The 21,269-nt window shown below is 44.4% G+C and overlaps 1 protein-coding gene across 2 annotated transcripts in view; it reads left to right on the plus strand.

The window, feature by feature from the left end:
* Positions 1–2,811: 2,811 nt before the first annotated feature.
* Positions 2,812–21,269, plus strand: part of DCUN1D1 (defective in cullin neddylation 1 domain containing 1) — a 37,007-nt gene continuing 18,549 nt past the window's right edge. Inside the window, exon 1 of one of the 2 annotated variants that reach the window (XM_039489668.1) lies at positions 2,812–3,093. In XM_039489668.1, coding sequence (XP_039345602.1) covers positions 3,013–3,093 — 81 coding nt within the window. In that variant the 5' untranslated portion in view covers positions 2,812–3,012. Of the gene's footprint in view, positions 3,094–5,747; positions 5,900–21,269 lie in introns of those variants that run through there. The other variant, XM_039489669.1, reaches the window with a different exon arrangement.

Raw genomic sequence — 21,269 nt, forward strand, 5'->3', positions numbered from 1 at the left:
ACGTGCCTCCCCCGAGTGCCCCCCGGCCCCCACTTGCTGCCCTCGCGCACCTCCCGGGGCCCCAGAGTGTCCCTGCATCTCCCCTGAAGCTCTGGGCTGCTCTGCGGGCTCCCGGCATCAGTGCCCCCCATCCACGAGTCGCAGCGCAGGCTGTCCTACCCCTGCCCTGCCACCTCAGACCCTTCCTTTTTCCGGCGGGACCCTCCACCAGCACAGCCCCCCCCCCCGCCCACAGTCACCACTCCTGCCCCACACTGGGCAAGGGGCAGCCCCACCTCCAGTGAGGCTATGGTGAGGGGCAGCAGCAGGGGAGGTGGTGCACATGTGATGGCAGCCCCCCGCCCTGGCATCCACTAGAGGGGAGACAAGGGGGCTTCCTGGACCTGAGAGGGGGCCTAGGAGCACGGGCAGGGACAGTGGTGCAGGGTGAGTGTGCTGTTGGGGAGGAGAGAGGGCCCCTCCCCAGAGGTCACTGCTGCTGGCAGGGAAAGGGCTGGGGGGAGTCCTCCTCTGTGGCCCCAGCCCCGGAGCAGCCTGCCTGCACCCCAAACTCATCCCCAGCTCTGCCCCATCCCAGAGCCTGCACCCCCCAGCCAGATCCCTAACCTCTCACACCTCAACCTTCTGCCCTAGCCCTGAACCTCTCCTACACCCCAACCCCCCAACCAGAGCCCTCATCCTCCCGCACCCTAACCCTCTGCCCCATCCCTGAGCCCTCTTGCATCATGAACCCCTCATCCCCAACCCCACCCCACAGACCTCACCCCTATATCCCCTCCCTCTGCACCCCCTCCCACCTCCAAACTCCCTCCCAGAGCCTGCACCTCCACCCCCTCCTGCATCCCCACCTGCTGCCCCAGCATGGAGCCCCCTCCTGCACCCAAACTCCCTCCCAGAGCCTGTACCCCAGACCCCCTCCTCCCCCACCCAAACTGCCTCCCAGAGCCCAACCTCTCACCCCTTCTGCACCCAAACTCCCTCCCAGAGCCTGCACCCTGCACCCCTCCTGAACCCCAATTCCCTGCCCCAGCCCAGGGACTGCACCCCAGACCTCCTCCCCTCACCCAAACTCCCTCCCAGAGCTTTAGGCAGGTGTGGGGCAGTAGCGTAGCTAGCGGGGTTCAGTGGAAGCAGCCGCTTCCCCACAGGGTGGCAGGCGTGGAAGCGGCACCTGCCGTCCGGTGCTGCTAACAGCACGGCCGGAGGAGCCATGGGGTGGCAGCGGCAGGCCGGCGTGGAAGCGGCACCTGCCGGCCGGCTCTGGCAGCAGCATGGCCGGAGGAGCCATGCGGGGGCGGCAGACGTGGCCGGAGGAGCGAGGGGGCCAGCTCCTCGGCTCAGGGCTCGGCGGCCAAGCGCTCCCCGCCCCCTCCCCCCCCGCTCCTTGCTAATGTGGCGGGCGGGGGGGAGGCGAAAGGGCCCCTGTGCCTTTAAGGCCGCCTGGCTGGCGAGCCCCGCGTGGAGCATGCTGAGCGCTGGGAGCAGGCCGGGGACAGGCGGCGGCGCAGGAGGGAAGGTGAGCGGGGGGAGGGGGGTCTGGTCGGGGGGCATGGCCAGAGGAGGAGCCAAGGGAGGGCGCCTTTTTTATGTTTGCTCCCCCTACACTGAAAACCTGGCTACGCCACTGGTGTCGGGGGGTGTGGAGTTTGAGGGCGGCGGGTTCTGGGCACCACCAAAGTTTCTGCAAACCTGCCACCCCTGGGCACCAATGTGAGATTTCTAAAGATAGCTACAGCACTCGACCCAAGGTTTAAGAATACGCGATGCTGTCCAAAATTTGGGAGGGGCGAGGTGTGGCGCATGCTTTCAGAAGTCTTAAAAGAGCAACACTCCGATGTGGAAACTACAGAACCCAAACCACCAATAAACAAAATCAACCTTCTGGTAGTGGCATCTGACTCAGATAATGAAAATGAAAATGAACATGCGTCAGTCTGCACTGTCTTTGGATTGTTATCGAGCAGAACCCACCATCAGCATGGACGCATGTACCCTGGAATGGTGGTTGAAGCATGAAGGGATGTATGAATCTTCAGCACATCTGGCATGCAAATATCTTGCAACACTGGCTACCATATTTGTAAATTCAACTTTCATGATAAAGAGATTGCACTACAGTGCTTGTATGAGGTGAATTGAAAAACACTGTTGCTTTTGGGTTTTTTTACAGTGCAAATACTTGTAATAAAAAATAAATATATTTGTAAATGTAGAAAACATCCAAAACTATTTAAATAAATGATATTCTATTATTGTTTACCAGTGCCATTAATCACGATTATTTTTTTAAATTGCTTGACAGCCCTATATTTTTGAATATTTGTATTACATAACAACTTCAGGATTACCCCTCTGTTCCCCCAAGCTACTAATTAAGAGGAAACAAACAGAAAAACAAACAAAATAACAAAGAACTATTAAACACAAAGAAGAGTCATGGGCATCAAGGAGAAACAACAGCCCACTAACGGGAGAGAAGAAAATGCCTAACAAACACCCCAAAGCCTGTCTCTGTCCTAAAAGGTCACATCACAGTTAGAACTCATCAATCAGATTATGTTACCTGTTGCAGTAATGCTCAAGAAAGCCTAATTTATATGTCTCCAGACTGCATAAGGGCTGCTACATGATGTTATAATGATGGCGATTAGCTAATTTGATGAAGTAATTTTTCAAACTTAGCTACCAAGTTACTGCTCACATGTACGTTAATCTTGTGCTGTGTACAGTGCTGTTTGCATTATGAGAGAGTTAGTCTCTTAGCAGCAACCACTGGTGTCACAAACAAGCTTCTCAAAAGGTAACCAGGCAACTAGTGTCTCCCAGGATAACTGACTTCACGCTCAACTCCATATCCACTTGTAATATCAAACTGACCCTCAATCGTATGGTTCTGGAACACTACATTTTCCATTGTAGGGTCTGATTCTCCTCTCCTTCACATCAGTTTAACGCCAGTGATTCCACTAGAGCCCTCCTCACCCCCTAAATTATTTTGGATTAAGTGAGAGGATGCTATATGTGCAAAGGACATGTAGCATCTCTGAACATTCAAGATACATTGATGGCAAAAGACAAACTTTCTTGAGTCTGGTAAGAGTCTATATATTCTGTACAATATTTTAAATTGTAGTGTACAACTATGTGATCCATCCAGGTTTCCTTTATATTTTGTTAGTTCCCAACTCTGGGATGTTACCCTCTTCCCAGTATTGTGTTATCAAACTCCCTTCAGCAGCTCAGCCCAATGTCTCTATCTGTTTAACATTTGTATAGTTTGGATGGAAGAATAGGGATCAGAAACACAGATCTGTAATCTCACTGTGCCCTTCAGGTGTAAGCTAAAAAGTGACTGTAAAAATGGTACCAGGGGTTCCATCTTCATTCTGTTTGTTTCTAGCACAAATGTGTCCAACCTAATTTGCAAACTCACCCTGAGATCCAAAAGTCAATCTGCTTTCTTTCTGGATCATGTATTATCACCAATAATAAAAAAGAGTCTGCTGTTCAAACTTATTTAACAATTCTGTTGATCATAAGAATGTTACAAGATAATTCAGCTCATTCTTCTTTATGAATGTTGAATCTGCAGAGCTAACAGTAGCATAAAGTAGTGCAAATTTATTTCTGTCAATAATGTAAGGAGCTCTGACTCTGAATACACACAGGGAGTAGATATGTTGGGTGAGAAGGTGCCATTTTTATTTAGTCACATTTCCCACTAACCTCTCTGTAAATTCAAGCCTTAAAAATGGTAAGCACGTTGGGGCAGGCTCTCCTTCTGTACAGAGCAAAGCAAACTGTCAGCCCTCAATAAATACTCAGAAATATTCTTGTGAATGGAAGGATGTCTGAGATTGCAGTTACTTCCCTCGCCCATGTCCTCAAACAACAGTTGCAAATGTTTTATTTTAATTATTTACTAAAAATAAAATAAGTTTTTGCAGAACCAGTTAAATGACAGCCTCATGCTCTTAGGTTTGCAGCTCTTGCAAGAAAGTGCAGATGGATTAGGCACCCATTGCTCCGAGAGCTGGGAAATGGCAGCCATGACTTTGATTAGCATTTCTGAGTATATGTACCCCAAGTTCACATCAACAGGAGAAGTAGATGTCCCCTTCAACTCATGTGCATGTAACCACTACTTATGGCTGGGAGGGGCAGCTCCCTGGAGGGTCCCTCTCTATCCTTGTATCCTAACAGATGTTCCTCTCCTATTCCAACTGTACCCCAGTACAATGCCAGGAGTGAGGTGACCCTAATCCATTCCCTGCACCACAGTAATCATTCTGGGAGACAAGAGATATCCGTCACCCAGCCCCCTGCACCCCATTACTCACTCTAGGGGATGTCCTTTCCGCTGCAGTCAACAATCATTTTAGGGTATTCAGAGGGTCCCTCTGTTCCCATTACACCCCAATAATCATCAGTGGATGTCTCTCTCCCATTTCCCAGCACCCAGTAATCAAGTAATCAATCAGTAGGTCTAGGCTTGGTATTAGGAAAAACTATTTCAGTAGGAGGGTGGTGAAGCACTGGAATGGGTAACCCTGGAAAGTGGTGGAATCTCCATCCTTAGAGGTTTTTAAGGCCTGGCTTGACAAAGCCCTGGCTGGGATGATTTAGCTGGGGTTGGTCCTGCTTTGAGCAGGTGGTTGGACTTAGGGTGACCAGACAGCAAGTGTGAAAAATCAGGATGGGGAGGGGGGTAATAGGAGCCTATATAAGAAAAAGACCCAATGATCGGGACTGTCCCTATAAAATCAGGACATCTGGTCATCCTAGTTGGACTAGATGACCTCCTGAGGTGTCTTCCAACCCTCATCTCCTATGATGATCCTATGATTCTAAGAATTTAGAGTGGTGTTTCTCGACCGGGGTACACATACCTCCGGGGATACTCAGAAGTCTTCCAGGAGATACACAGCTCAACTAGATCAGTGTTACTCAACCTGGGTGTTGCAGAGAGAGCGAGCGAGAGTGTGTGTGTGTGTGTCCCCGTCCGTCTGTCACAAGTGCAGGGCCAGCATTAGGGGGAGGCAAGCAGGGCAATTGCCTGGAACCCCATGCTACCAGGGGCCCCACAAAGTTAAGTTACATGTTTCAGCCCTGCCGCCTGGGGCTCAGGCTTCAAAAACAGCTCACAAGTGAAAAACAGGCGCAAAGGATCACACTGAAATGTAAGTACAATATTTATATTCCAGTGCATGTATTTTCTAATGAGATGGTAAAAAGGAGAAAGGGAGCAGCGTTTCAGTAGTCGTGTGCCGGAACGCTTTTGTATGTTTATGTCTGATTTTGGAAGCAAGTAGTTTTTCAGTGAGGTGAAACGTGGGGTCGGCAAGACACATCAGACTCCGGCATGGGGTCCAGTAGCCTGGAAAGGTTGAGCCCCGAGTTAGGAGGGCAGGGGGGGCCTCCCCCTATTCGCCCTGCACTCCAGTAACCAGCAGGGGGGTTCAGCAGGTGTCTCGCTTATTCCCACCACATCCCATGGAAACTGTGGCACTGGGGGGGACCCCTCATCTATTCCTTGGGCACCCTAATAATCTCTGTGGGTGGCAGGGGTGTCCCCTTCCTAGCCCCCTACAGCCCGATCCTTGCTAGGGGGCGGGGGGGCTCCCCAACAGTCAGGGGGTGCCCAATGCGGGGAGCAGCGGCGTCCCCCTGAAGGGCGGGGAGCGCCCGGGGCAGACCCGGCGGGGGGCGCCTCAGGGAGTCGGGTACCCGGTGCCGGGCCGCCCGCACTGCGCATGAGCGGGAGGCGGCGGAAGGGCCCGTGAGGAGCCGGACTCGGAGCTGGAGGAGCCGCTGCCGCCTCCGGAGGAAGCAGCCGCCGTCGCCGCCCTCAGTCTCCGCCTGAGCCGGGAGGGGAGAGGCCTGCACAGCCCCCAACATGGTGAGCGCCGGGGGCAGCCTCCTGGGCCGGGCCGCGCTGCGGCCCCCGGGCCCCCGCCGCCGAGCAGCGCCGCTATGCGGGAGCCGGGGCCTAGTCGTGGTGGCGCCGGGGGGGAGAAAGTACCAGGGGGCAGCGCTGCAGAGGCGGCGTCTGCGGAGCCTCCAGCCCGGCCGGGCAGAGCAAGGGAGGCCGGGGGTCACTGTGGGGCCTCGGCTCGGCTCAGGCGGGAGGTGGGCTGGGGGGGCTGAGACCCCCTTCAAGCTCAGGGGCGGGGGGGCTGAGACCCCCTTCAAGCTCAGGGGCGGGGGGGCTGAGACCCCTTTCAAGCTCAGGGGCTGGGGGGGGGGAGAGGGGGCTCAGACCCCCTTCAGCTCAGGGGATGGGGGGGCACACTGGTCCCCTGGAATGGCATATGAGGGGGAGGGTGCTGTGGGGCTGACTGGGCACCTTCGTGGGGAGGGTAACTCAGGAACCTTCACTTCAGTGCTGCAGGGAAGAGGTAACTAGGGCTCTATGGGGAGAGAGCAGGAACTGCACCTCAGGGCTAGGTGAGGGGGTCTGTGGGGTGGGGGTGGGGGGCTTTGGGACCCTGCATCTCAGGGAGGGCTTGGGAGGGAGTAGTCCAGGCCTCTCCACAGCAGGGGGTCAAGGGAGGGATTCCCTGTATTTTTTGGGGGGGATTCAGGTCCCTTGGGTTGGGAGTTTCTAACTTCATGGGCATTTTAGGGAGGTTCAGTTTTTTGTGTCATTGTTGGGGTGGGTGGATTCAAATCCCATCTGACATCAGGAGCTAATGGGGATGCGTTTCCCAGGCTCAGTGCCCATTGTAGCAAAGCAACGTCACTGGTGATATGGAGGTTTTTGAGGTTCATCGAACTGGAGTCTTCCTGGAGAATTTGTGGGCACTTACTCCGTAGACTGGGGATTGATCCCTTTCACATAGCATCAGGAAGGACATTCTATCCATTTACACTTTTTAATTTGATTTATTTTGGTAATAGCTAATTTCTGGGATACAGTGTGTTTTTAAAAAATTTTTTTAAATGAGAGTATCTTGATATTGACTTCTGTCTGTTTTTGTGTCATATTTTTTTCTAAGGCCTCATCTGCGCACAAAAGTTGTTCCACTTTAACAATATTGGTATAATTAAAGTGGACACTGCTCCTAGTAACGACGTAGATTTATTGTTATAAATATGTGGGAAGGAGAATAAGCTGTAAAGGTATAAGACACCTTTACAACGCTATAACTGCATCCACACTAGGGGTTGTACTGGCATAACTATATCATTTTTAAAAAAACACCAACATAGTTAGACTTGTGTGAAACACCTGTGGTATTCCAGGACATAGATGATTGGTGTGGCATTTAGACCTCTTGCACTTCACTTTTTTGTTGTCATTAGAAATCCTTAATAAAAATTGAAACCTTTTACTGAACAGTTGGATGAAGTTTCTTTTTGTGTGAAACAGGTTTTCTAAGAGAGATCTTGCAGTTGAAGGGTGAGGTTGTTCAGGAATCTCAGTATAACTACATGCTTTCTGGAACTCACTTGGTCAGTGGTTTTCAACCTCTTTCATTTGTGGACCCTTTAAATTTTTCAAATGGAAGTGCAGATTCCTTTGAAAATCTTAGGCATAGTCTGCGAACCCCTAGGTGTCTGCGGACAGCAGGTTGAAAACTACTGTTCTATGGTAATGACAATCTTTTGCGGACCCTTTAGACCAGGGGTAGGCAAACTACAGCCCGCAGGCTGCATCCGGCCCATGGGATTGCCAGCCCCACGCCGCTCCCAGAAGCGGCTAGTACCATATCCCTGCAGCCCCAGGGGGAGGAGGGGGCAGAGGCTCCGCACGCAGCCCTCGCCTGCAGGCACTGCCCCCGGCAGCTCCCATTGTCTGGGAACGGAGAACCGCGGCCAATGGGAGCTTCGGAGTAGGTACCCTCAGGCGAGGGCAGCGTGCGGAGCCCTCTGCCACCCCTCCCCAGGGGCCGCAGGGATGTGGTGCCAGCCGCTTCCGAGAGCAGCATGGGGCCAAGGCAGGCAGGGAGCTCAAGGTAAGCAGCACCGGGCTGGAGCCCGCACCCCAACCTCTTCTGCACTCTGCACCCCAACTCCCTGCCCTGAGCCCCCTCCAGCACCCTGCACCACTACTGCACCCCAACCCCTTGCTCTGAGCCCCTTTCTGGACCCCTCCTGCACCCCAACCCCCTGCCCTGAGCCCCCTCCTGCACTCCGCACCCCCTCCTGTACCCCAGTCCTTTGCCCTGAGCCCCTTCCTGCACATCGCATTCCTTCCTACACCTCACACTCCCTCCCGCACTCCAACCCCCTGCCCCAGCCCTACATTCATGGCCCTGCATGCAATTTCCCCACCCATATGTGGCCCTCGGGCCAAAAAGTTTGCCCACCCCTGCTTTAGACATAGTCAGCGGACCCCAGTTGAAAACCACTGCACTAGGTAATTGTTACCTCAGCAGTGTTGTGCAACATTTTATAAAAAGCATCTTGTTAAGGCTTCAGGAAGTACAATTAAACTAGATACCTGTACTACTTAGGTCTTTGAAGGCACTTGGCTTTAGGCCTCATGCCTCACAACACAACCTGCATATGCCATATAACCACACACAAGGTGTGTTTGTTGTGTATTCATATATCAACACCTGGCTTTATGATTAGAGATTGTAATTTAATCAAGCATTTGTACAATTTAAATACGAGAGAGAGGCAATGAGATGTATTATGCTGTGGGTAGTCTCCTGAGGGAAGTGGCAGATGCCTATTTGCTTTGCGGGGTTTTTTGACACTACACTGAACAAAAGACTAGAAAACATTATGTATGGAACAGTGCTGTATTGACACTGATGGTCTGGGTAATCTAATAGGTTTATTATTATATTAATTTGTATTATAGTAGTACCTGGCCACCTCAGTCATGGACCATGGCCTTGTTGTGCTAGGCATTGTACAAATAGGTATTTTCCAGCTTTAACTTGTTTGATTCTACAATTATGTACTAATGGCTTGTTCATGTCACCATGAACTTCAAAGTAAAAACACACCCTCATTATGAAATGGGGTTAGGATTTCTTGTAATACTACTTGGGTAGAAAGGCTCCGATTCTGCGAACACTTATGCACGCGCTTGTTTTTATTACCATGAATAGTCCTATTTAAATCAGTGGGCTGTTCACAATAGTAAAGTTAATTACATGCTTAAGTATTTGCAGCACTGAAGCCTAACCCAGAACTACAAACTAATTTTATAATCTTTATTCAACAACTTACATTGTTTACTGTCTTGTGTATCTGCACATGTTCTCAAAGAAATGCTTCTCTTGTGATAAAATGGTAAATATACAGTTGCTTATGACAAACTTCTTGCAGCAACAGGAAACTGAAATTCTTGTACAACTAGAAATTCTTAATGTTTGACATTATCTTCTGTAATATCTTGTTTCAGTTCATGGCATCATTTTACAGTTTAATATCACCCTGTAAGTTGTAAGATGATTGTTTCATACGGCTATTTGGTACCTATGTGGTGAATATTTGTGTTTATAATAGTTTATTGCTTTCACATCAAATTCAAACCCAGCTTATTTTCCCTAAAGTAACATTTGTAGATTTAGCATCTGCATTTAGGATCAATTCAGGCCACTTCATCTGTATCTTAAAAAAGAGATGGCCAAAGGATATACAACTTTGTCCTTTCCCAGCTTTCCAAAGAGTCCACTGGATTCATGTTTATATAGTTCCTTTTCACTAGAGCTATTTTAAGATTGTTCAGGAATAGGGGCTTCTGTCAGAGCATTGTGTGATTTAGTGTGTAGTCCACCCTTGATTATCCACATTCTTGCACTGCTGGTGGAAGTGTGTCCTATGGAAGCAGCTATATAGGGACTGTATAGATGCTTCTAGGCTGGACCAGAATTATGGGTGCAAAACAACTATTATAGTGTTATTGTGCACCTGCTTTTAGGGCACAAGTGAAAAAGGACTGAATTCAGCACTTACTCTGCCTGCTAGATTAAGGGCTTGTCTACACTGGCACTTTACAGCGCTGCAACTTTCTCGCTCCAGGGTTTGAAAAAACACTCCCCTGAGCGCTGCAAGTTTCAGCTCTGTAACATGGCAGTGTAGACAGTGCTACAGCGCTGGGAGCTACACCCCTCACGGAGGTGGGTTTTTTACAGCGCTGGGAGAGCTCTCTCCCAGTGCTATGCCACGACTGCAGCAGCGCTTTAACATTGCTAGTGAAGACAGGCCCTAACTCAGAATTACCTCAGTGACTCTCAGAGCTATTACATTCTCTTGGTTAGATAGGTAAGAATTGTATAAATTGCCATGAAAGATTATCCAATTACACACACATTAATTGAAATAACCTTAAATTTGTAAAACAAAGCAAGGAATGTCAGAAAACTTCAAGATAACCTTGCTGGTGTTCACACCCTTTCTTTGAGTGGTTTATGTTGCCTTTCTTGTGTTGCTGAATTGAATGTGAATGGATCTTATTTCAGCTTAAAATACAGGTTTTTTTTTTTAAAGTGTCCTTGCTCTCTTCCTTTTATCTTCCTTTCCCCAAACCACCAGAGAAGGGAAGGTGATTATCAGGATATGACTATTATTATTGACTAGCAGGATATGACTGTTATTATTAGTACAGAAAATACTGTGGGGATTGATTTTTGGTGGTGCTACACTTTAACTTGGACTTTGCATATGTCTTTAATTTGCCATGCACCCATTTGGCATGGCACTAGACGCATATATTATCCCTCAGTAAATGCATAGCTTGTTGTGGTAATAAATACTTCTGTGATCAGTTTTTATGCTCTCAACAAATATGATGAATAAAAATACCCCTTGATCAGGTTTTGCTTTTTATGTTTTACCAATTGTATATGTTAATAAACACAGACAAGAACACTTATGGTTATTTGCAAGTGTCTGATGCATTCTTTTGCCGGATGTAGCACAACACTGAATGCTTTTGATTCTAAAGAAAAGTGAAGAAATGCTGTTATGACCATAAGAATACTCCCATTAAGGTGCACACAAACATTTCACAAATCAGGACCTCAGAGCTAAAAGGTGATCGTACCTGCTGATCCTAATGTTTGCATACAGTGCCTTCAGGTTATTCAGTGTTTGACATGAAGTCACTGGAGTTTTATACGAATGTAAGGGCCTCTCCTGCATGCAGATTAGTCTGTATGGTTTACAGCTGTTTATGTATCCTTAACATAAGAACTGATTTTTTTTTTTTCTAAAATGCAAGCCAAGATTCTGCAGAAGTTGATGCTACTTACTTGGAAAAGATTCCTACGCACTGCATCTATGTGAATTTTTTAGGCCCTAATTTAAGAGGCCTAATAAAGATATTAAAATATTATAGTTAAAGATGTAACCTCTAAATAAGTTCCAGTGCCTCTGTTGCTATGAGCTTTTCTAAGCTGCCGATTGACAATTGGCTAAAGTTTTATGAGTGTTCATTGCTGCTATTGGGATCCCTATGGGTAGTTGTGAAACTGACAAGAAGAGGTAGGCATCCAAAATGTGACACTAGGAAGAGATTGGAATAGCAGAGACTCCCATTGCACCTGGGCCAGAATATTGGTTTGATGGAGATGGTAATTGAACAACTGCTCTCTACCTTCTGGAAGCCAGAGGGATTTTGTGGGGGGGGATTCTTCAAATTGATCAGATGCCAAATAGCTGGAGACTGGAGAAGTTCCAGGGGCAGCGTACTGGAAAGAAGTCCATGCTTCCATTTCTAAGCAGCATGGAAGGAGGGGTGTTGACTTAGGCAGTGGGGCCCCTCATCTTTATTTAGTGATCTAGCTATTATGTGTTCGGCAAATGTTTAAGTCCGATATATGAGGGTGATGGTGAGTGGGTGGCTCTGGGAACTATTTTTAAAAAGTTATTTGTATTGCCATAGTTCCTCAAAGCAACAACTTAAGATCTAAGTTCCCATCATTCAAAGAGCTATATAAACATACAAGAAGACATGATCTGTGTGCTATGTTTCAGTGCGGGGGAGGAAGGAGATGGAAGCAAAGTCACATGACAAGAAATGAGTTGATAAGAACTGCCATACAGGGTCATACCAATGGTCCATCTAGCCAGTATCCTTTCTCTGACAGTGGCCAGTACCAGAGCTTTGGGGGGCACGTACAGAACAGGCAGTTTTGGATCGATCCACCCCTGTCTTTCCCTCCTGGCTTCTGGAAGTCAGAGATGAAGGGTCAGCCTGAGCATGGGGTTACATCCCTGACCATGTTGGCTAATAGCCATCGATGGACCTATCCTACATGAACTTACCTAGTTTTTTGAACCGAGTTATACTTTTGGCCATCACAGCATACCATGGCAATGAATTCCACAGGTTAATTGAGTGATGTGTAAAAAGTACTTTCTCTTGTTTGTATTAAACCTGCTGAATGTTAATTTAATCAGGTGATCTTTTGTATTGTGGGAAAGGTTAAATAACACTTCTCTATTCACTTTTTCCAGAGCAGTCTTGATTTTATAGACTTCTGTCATGTCCTCTCTTAATTGTCTCTTTTCTAAGATGAGCACCCCTAATCTTAGAACCATAGGATTAGAAGAGACCGCAAGGGTCATCTAGTCTAACCCCCTGGCAAGATGCAGGATTTGTCATATCTAAACCATCCAAAACAGATGGCTGTCCCACCTCCTTTTGAAAACATCCAGTGACGGAGCTTCCACAATCTCCCTAGGCTGTCTGTTCCATTGTCCTATTGTTCTTACCATTAAAAATTTTTTCCGGAGATTTAATCTAAATCTGCTATGCTGTAGTTTGTACTCATTGCCTCTTGTCCTACCCTCTTGTGGCAAGAGAGAACAACTTTTCTCCATCTTTTTTTATGGCAGCCTTTCAAGTATTTGAAGACTTCTATCATGTTCCCCCCCTTAATCTCCTCTTTTCTAAACTAAACATACCCAGCTCCTTCAGCATTTGCTCATATGGCTTGCATTCCATCCCTTTGATCATCTTTATCACTTGTCTCTGGATCCTTTCCAGTTTCTCTACATCCTTTCAAAATTGGAGGCAGTACTCCAGCTGAGGCCAAGTAGAAAGGTACTATCACCTCCCGTGATTTGGGTTGTTAATGCAACCTAAAATTGTATTTGCTTTTTTTGAAACAGCATCACATTGACTCTTGTTGAGATTGTGATGCACCGCAACTCCCAGATCCTTCCCAGCATTGCTGCTATGAAGCCAGTTATTCTGTGTTCGTGCATTTAGTTTTTCTTCCCTAAGTGTAGCACCTTACATTTGTTTTTGTTGAATTTCATTTTGTTGTCTGTCACCCAGCTCTCCAATTTATCAAGATCCCTTTGAATTTTAGCTTTAGCCTCCAAAATGTTAGCAAACATCCCTAGCTTTGTGTCATCTGCGGATTTGATCAGTATGCTCTTTATTCCTACATCCAGGTCATTAATCAAGGTGTTAAATAACACTGGACCCAGAACAGAGCCCTGTGGAACCCCACTTGAGACCTCCCTCCAATCTGACGACATTCCATGAATAGTTACTTTTTGTTTGCAATTGTTTAACCAGTTATATATCCACTTACTGGTAGTTCCGCAGAGCCCGCATTTCTCCAGCTTACTTAATAGAATATCATGTAGAACTGTGTCAAAAGCCTTGCTGAAGTCTAGGCATATTATGTCCACTGTATTCCCCATATCCACCACACCAGTTACCTTGTCAAAGAAGGAAATCAAGTTGGTTTGGCATGATTTGTCCTCAGTAAATCCATGCTGGCTGCTAGCAATTACCCTTTCATCCTCTAGGTACTTGCAAATTGGATGTTTTATACATTGCTCTAGTACAGGGGTTGGCAACCTTCCAGAAGTGGTGTGCTGAGTCTTCATTTATTCACTCTGATTTAAGGTTTTGTGTGACAGTAATACATTTTAACGTTTTTAGAAGGTGAGTTTCTATAAGTCTATAATATATAACTAAACTATTGTATGTAAAGTAAATAAGGTTTTTAAAATGGTTAAGAAGCTTCATTTAAAATTAAATTACAATGCAGAGCCTCCCGGACCGGTGGCCAGGACCCGGGCAGCGTGAGTGCCACTGAAAATCAGCTTGCGTGCCGCCTTCAGCATGCATGCCATAGGTTGCCTACCCCTGCTCTAGTAACTTCCCAGATAGGGAGGTCAGGCTGACTGGTCTGTAGTTCCCTGGCTCCCCCTTTTTTCCACTTTTAAAAGATGGGGCACTATGTTAGCTCTTCTCCAGTCTTCCGGGACCTCTCCTATCATCCATGAGTTTGCAAATATTATTGCCAGCCTTTTTGGCTGCTGCTGCACATTAAGCTGAAGTTTGCAGAGAACTATCCACGATGATTCCAAGATCTTTCTTGAATGGTAATGGATAATTACAATTGTAGTTGGGATTATTTTTTCTAATGTGCCTTATTTTGCACTTTTCAATGTTGAATTTCACAGCCATTTTGTTGCCTGGTCACCCAGTTTTATGATATCCCCGTGTAACTCTTCGCTGTCAGCTTTGGATGTAACTATCTTGAATAGTTTTGTATCACCTGCAAACTTTGCCACTTCACTGTTCACTCACTTTTCCAGATCGTTAATGAAAGTTGAACAGCACAAGTCCCATACAGATCCTTGGGGCTCCTGCTGCTTAATTCTCTCCATTATGAAAACTGACCATTTATTTTTACCCTTTGTTTCCTATATTTTAACCAGTTACTGATCCATTAGAGCACCTTCCTTGTTCTCCCATGACTATTTAGTTTCCTTAAAAATCTTGGGTAAGGGATCTTATCAAAGGCTTTTGGAAAATCCAAGTAGGCTATCTTGACTGAATTACCCTTATCCACATGAGTGTTAAAACTCTCTAAGAATGTTAATAGATTGGTGAGGCATGACTTCCCTTTACAAAAGCAGTGTAGACTCTTCTCCCAACAGTTATGTACATCTGTGTCTGATAATTCTGTTTTTACTGTAGTTTCTACCAATTTGCCTATTACTGAAGTTATGCTCACTGGCTTGTAATTATCAGGCTCACTTTTGGAGCCCTTTTTAAAAATTGGCATTACTTTCCAGTCATCTGGTACAGAGGCTTGTTTCAGTGATAGGTTGTTATACTACAGTTAGTAGTTCTTCAGTTTCGTATTTGAGTTCCTTCAGAACTCTTGTGTTAATACCATCTGATCATGGTGACTTATTACAGTTTATCAGTTTGTTCTAAAACCTCTTCTTCTGACTTGTTCATGTATGTACTTCAGATTTGTTGCCCTAAAAGAATATCTTCCCCACATCCTCTGCAGCAAAGACCAATACAAAAAATTCATTTAGCTTCTCTGCAATGTCCTTGTTTTTCTTGAGTGCTTCCTTAGCACCTATGTTGTCTAGTGGCCCCACTGACTGTTTGGCAAGCTTCCTGCTTCTTAAGTACTTAAAAAAATTCTTACTGTTAGCTTTTGTGTCTTTAGCATGTTACTTCTCAACTTCTTTCTTGGCTTGCATTGTTATACTTTTATGCTTAACTTGCCAGAATTTGTGTGCCTTCCTATTATCCTTACTAGATTTTGACTTCCAAATATGGCCACTGTCTTGAATGGCTTTGAAGGTTAGGACAAGAAGTTTGAATTTGATGTGGTTGAAATTAGAGAGCGCTTGGAGGGATTCAAAGAGAGCAGTGACATGGTCAGAATGGGCAAATTGATCTTAGCAGCTTTATGTTATATAAGGATTGGTGAGGCTGATGGCTCTGTCAAGGGGCCAGAGAAGAGAAATAATTATAAAATATTGCCCAATTAAATTTATTATAGAGCTTTTATATCTTTCTCTGAAGCAGTATAGTATTGGCCAGTGTCAGAGACACTGTCCAATTAGACCAGGGGTGTTAAACTCATTTTTTGTTGGGAGCAGGAGCAAAAATTCACTGATAAGTAAATTTTGCAGTCTTGTGCAGTTGCATAATGTGTCTCATTAGTGAAGTTAAATACTGTGTTTAAAGAAAATGTGTTCACTCAGAATTCATAAATAAGACTTTTTTCATTCTTCCCCCTTTCCTCTGGGGGAATTTCTCTCTTTTCGTACCCTCTTTTAGGAAATTATCTTCTTCATCCTGTTCGTTGGAGGCAGGAGGTACTAGGGAGTGAAGTGGAGAAGATGCCATGTCCCTGAGCCCAGTGCTAAGGGGCTGGGAGAGATGGATGGAGAAGAGGAAGGCGAGGCTAGAAAAGAACTTCTCTGTGCCAGGCTTTGTGGTGTTACCTTGTCCTCCTGCTCCTCCCAAGCAGTGGCAGTTTGCACAGGCATCTGTGTGGTCAGGCATGAGTTTCCTGCTTAGTGGCTCCCTCTAGGCTAGATTGTCTTTCATTTCAGAGGAAGTTGCAGGCTAAAGAACAGGGTTCTCGGCTCCACATGGAACTTGTGGGCTGTTTGACACCCCTATTCTACACAGACGAGATTTGTTTCAGAATTTTCAGTGTTATGCATAAACATCTATCTAGGTTCTTATACTGTGCTCATCACGTAAATTTGTGAGCAAAGGGAATGGTCTCCAAAGACCTGAGTTTGTATTTTTCTCCTTATCCAGAGGCTGATAGAATGTATTAGAACATTCAGTCTATTCATTTATCTCACTTTTCACTCTTTTTTTTTTTATTCCAACAATGATAGCAGATAGACTTTTGTTTAACCGACTTCACGTTACTAGTATGTTCCCTTCAAGTTGAGGAAGAGGCATGTTAGCTAACCTGAATTGGGTTAGCAAGTATTGTATCTCTCTCTAGTTAAATACAGGAAAGGCTATACGGTGCGGTAGCCTCTCTATTGAGCATTTTAAAATAGGGGCAGGTCTACACTAAGAGCGGGGGTCGAACTAGGGTACGCAAGTTCATCTACGTGAATAGCATAGCTGAATTCGAAGTACCCTAGTTCGAACTACTCACCTGTCCAGACGCCGCGGAATCAAAGTCTGCGGCTCCAAGGTCGACTCCGCCACCGCCTTTTGCAGTGGTGGAGTACCGAAGTCAACCCCGGCGCTTCCGGAGTTCGAACTATCGCGTCCAGATTAGACGCGATAGTTCGAACTCCGAGAAGTCGAACTCACCGCGTCGACCCGGCTGGTAAGTGTAGACTAGCCCTAAGTCTCTTGAAACTCAGCTTCTTGAAATACTTTTAAAAAGTGCAGTATGCTTTGGAGCCTGTTGCCACTTGAGGTGTGGCTTATTTTTAGTGCAACCAAATATGAGCTGTAACAGGATATTAAAAACTTGGCAATAATCTTATCTCTTGCAGTCCCACACCAGCAGGCTTTAGGAGAGCTGCCCAATCAATGTGAACAGAGTATGGAAGCTTTTGGGGAAAGGCTCCTCCAATGTACAGGGCCTTTGAGGTGATAGAGGGAATCTCAGGTATGCCACCAGAAATAAGCTCCCTGGTGACATAATCAGAAAAAATGGATGTTAAATAATTCTAATAATGAAATATTCTGTAAGGGAGAAAATGGATTGGAAATGAATTGTAACACAGCTTTTATTAATCTGTTAAAATGAGTTCTAGTTTTATTTAAAAGGCATTGAATTGTTACTAACATTTAGATCATCTTGGATATAGGAAAATTCTGAATGAATGAAACACACATAGGCATATATTAAAACTATACAGTAAAACCAATTTAAGCTACAGTTTTTTTTACCTAGTAAATTGCTGTTTTATTTTTTGTTTACCTTTTTCTGTAATTCACTGCATTCCCGTTGAAGCCCTTGCTAAGCTTTCCCCTGACCTCTCTTTGCTTTTTATACCGTTACTCTTGGGATCTTCCATCAAACCTTGTAGGGATTGCATGGTAGAGAGCAGGGCCAGCTTTAGCAAGTGCGGGGCCTGAATCGTACGCACCCGGCGACACTCCATGTCTTCGGCAGCACTTCAGCAGCGGGTCCTTCATTCGCTCCGGGTCTTCGGTGGCACTCAAGGACCCACCGCCAAAGACCTGGAGCGTCACCGGGTGAGTAAAAATTAAAAAGACAACGGTGCGGGGCCCTCTTAGGCGCCGGCGCGGGGTCCAATTCTGGTGAATCGGGCGAATCGGCCTAAAGCCGGCTCTGGTACAGAGCATATAAAGTATCTTCCCTGTGATTTTTGTATTTAAAAATATTTGACTTACAGATACAAATGTTAAAATTATCATAAATGTGCATGGTACTTTACATAGTGAGTAAAGACTCCAGTCCTGAAGAGTTTACCGTCTGATTGCCCAATCTTATAACTGACTTCATATGGGAACATTAGCCTGAGTGTGTGTAACTATTTGCAGGATTGAAGCCTTGATTGATACGGGCAAATACCTATAACCTTCCTGGTATTACTAATGGGGAGAGAGGAATGCACAGATTTGGAGTTGCCATCTTGGTTTCTAGGATTCTGTTCAGTACTTTCCACAGCATATTATACATGTAATATTACAAAAGGGTGGATTTGATTTAAAAACTAGTCAGGAAGACTCGATTTAATCATAAGATTTCTGCATAAAAGTGCATTCTTGTTGGTTGTTATAACCTTAATACATATTCTTCACAATTCAGAGATAGATGTAGGCTTTATTTTTAGAAGGTACACACTATACATTTTTTAAGTGATTTATTTTGAATTTTTTTCAGATTAGTTTTACAGCTATATCAGAAAATGAATGATTGGTCATTTCATTTACCAAAAGTAAATTGAAGCAGATGTTTATGAAGTCATTGGGAGGTGAACTATTTCCAGTTCAACAGGTTAATCATTAATATTTGGAGGATTTTCTTGCAATGCTGTATTAGTAGAACATCACCAGACAGACATTTAAATTGTTTTATTTAACAAAAACAACAACGTTATGTATTCTGGATTTTTTTCTCCAACAGCAAACATATAATATTTTAACAAAACAAGTATATGAATTTTTGAATGTAGTTAAACATTTAAGTTTTTTAAAATCAGGTTTGTTTTTGATAAAATTGTTTTAAACTAAAATAGTTATATGAAATAATTAAAAAAAAAATTAAATCGACTGTGTCAGCCAGGTCAACATGAGAAACTTTAACTACTGGCTTCTGCAGTTAACTCAGTCGTCTTCACCTTCACTTTCCTGTTTGTTCATAATCTGGAAAAGAAAACCAAGCTTTCCTGCTTTTTCTGGTCCTAAACGATTTCTCAATTGGAATGAATTAATCCAAAGGAAGAAAATATTCTTTCTACACTTGCAGAAGAAACTACTGCTGTTAAAAGTGACATTATCACTTCAGCAGTCTCTGAATCCAAGTGCTTAAGTGACTTCCACCAGTTCACTGGTGGGACTTTCTTTAAAACATCATCAACAAACACATATTCCTTGAATGGTTCTTATTCCCAAACTGTCTCTTTTACGGCCTGCTGCCATTTTTGGTTTTTCTCTTTTAGTGAGAGAATGGTATGGTAGATCTCAAATCAATGAAGGCTACACTCAGAAAGACCTCAAGACTTGTGGAATGTGCTACTCAAACAGTTTCACTTTCATTTCTACAGGCTGTCCCTCCCTTCTCACATTTATCTCCAGACTTCTCCTTGTCCAGATCTATTCCGCCCCCAACAATCTTCTATTCATTGAACTTTTTGAATCTTTGCACTTTTAGAGAAAGGTAAGGGATTGACTCTGTGTACAAAAACTTGCAGAGGGACAATAGGGTTCAGGTCTGTTATTTCTCACCTCTATATTTTATTTAAAAACATTTTTGCTGTTAACAAGCCCATTATCTCTGGAGACACAAATCCACAGTCTGAGAACTGCAAAACTAAGCATCTCTGATGGTATTTTCTAGACTGAGCATTGAGTTCCATTGGGTAGATAGAAAGATTAACCTAAATAATCTATACAGAAGCCCCTGGAACACCATAAGATTGGGTCCTTAATCCATGAACTATTGGAACTCATTTACAAAACTTTTCGTAAACATTACATGAATATATTGTCTCATACTATAGAATTAGAATTTATAATCCCTATTCCATGATGAGATATCTTTGAGCTATAATGTATCTTAATTAAAACTATCTTTAGGCAAGTTTTTTCTTCAAAAAGCATTTTATCAAAAAATCTGATTTTTTTATTAAAAAAAATGTATTTTTATTCATCCTGTTACAAATTTTGTACTTCCTTTCTTAAAAAACAGATATAAAAAAAGCATATTTACCTCTACAAGTAATCCTTCCACATTGTACTCGATGTACATGGGTGAAACTTTGAGCCCAATCCTGGAAGGCACTGAATGCCTCCTGTGATGTGCTGAGCTTCTACAAGTCCTAATTTCAGTAGTTGAGGGTGCTCAGTGTCTCACAGGAGATGCTCACCAGTTTGAAACATTGGGCACTTACTCTACCATTATCTGGGCAGTACCTATTCAAATGGATTGATCTCTGTCTGCAACTGTTCCTGAAAATTTAATTTTTAACATACATTGTGGGAAAAGGAGCAAAATATGGGAAACTTGTTTAAGGCAAAACTTTATATAATGCTGAGAGAGAATGAAGCAGCATATTCTCTATGTGCCAAGTTCTTAACTGTAAACATTTTCAGATAGCAATTCATTCCTTCAAATAGGGGTTTTAAATAGAAATGCTGATTGTCTTTCTTCTGTAATAACATGAATGGTCTCCACTGTAGATCATATTTAAATTTTGCTTTTGTGTGCATTGTTGTACGCAATAGAATGTGTAATACCTAGGCTGCAAACTTATGTTAACTATTTTTGCGAATGTATTGAGTATTGGTTTTTCACGTCATCCACTCAAAGAGCTGTTGAGCAGCATTAAATTGGATCTGACTTTTGAGTTAGAATAATTTGGAATCTGAAGCTCTGGTTGTACTTCCTAATTATGTAATTGGACACAAAACATACCTTGGAATTGGGTTTCTGTTCCCACTCCTTTTTAAAATGTTCATTCTTTGTTTAAGAATAATTTATGTCCGTTTCAGATCTTTGCCTCCCCCCCCCCCCCTTGTGGTTCTGAAAAGGAGTTTGGCAATCAGATAATGCTCTGATGGGCATGATATAAAAATCTAGATAGGATACAACATGAAAAATTGTAAGTTTGGGAGTATGAAAGTTTGGGCTTTATAACTGAGTTTTGTTTCCTAAATTAGAACTGCACTTTTTATTAGTAGGCTTCAGCATGTTGATTAGAAAGCTTTCTGCTTTGAAAACATTGACTAGTTTTTAAAATTGGATTCAGGTTCAGTGAAATAGCTGGAAGAGACCCCGTTTTCATCAATAACAACTGGGGTAATATTTTTATAATGTACTTCAGGTAAAAATGTCTGATTTGAAATACTAAGC

This window comes from Mauremys reevesii, linkage group 9, assembly GCF_016161935.1.
Source record: "Mauremys reevesii isolate NIE-2019 linkage group 9, ASM1616193v1, whole genome shotgun sequence".
Taxonomy (NCBI): Eukaryota; Metazoa; Chordata; order Testudines; family Geoemydidae; genus Mauremys; species Mauremys reevesii.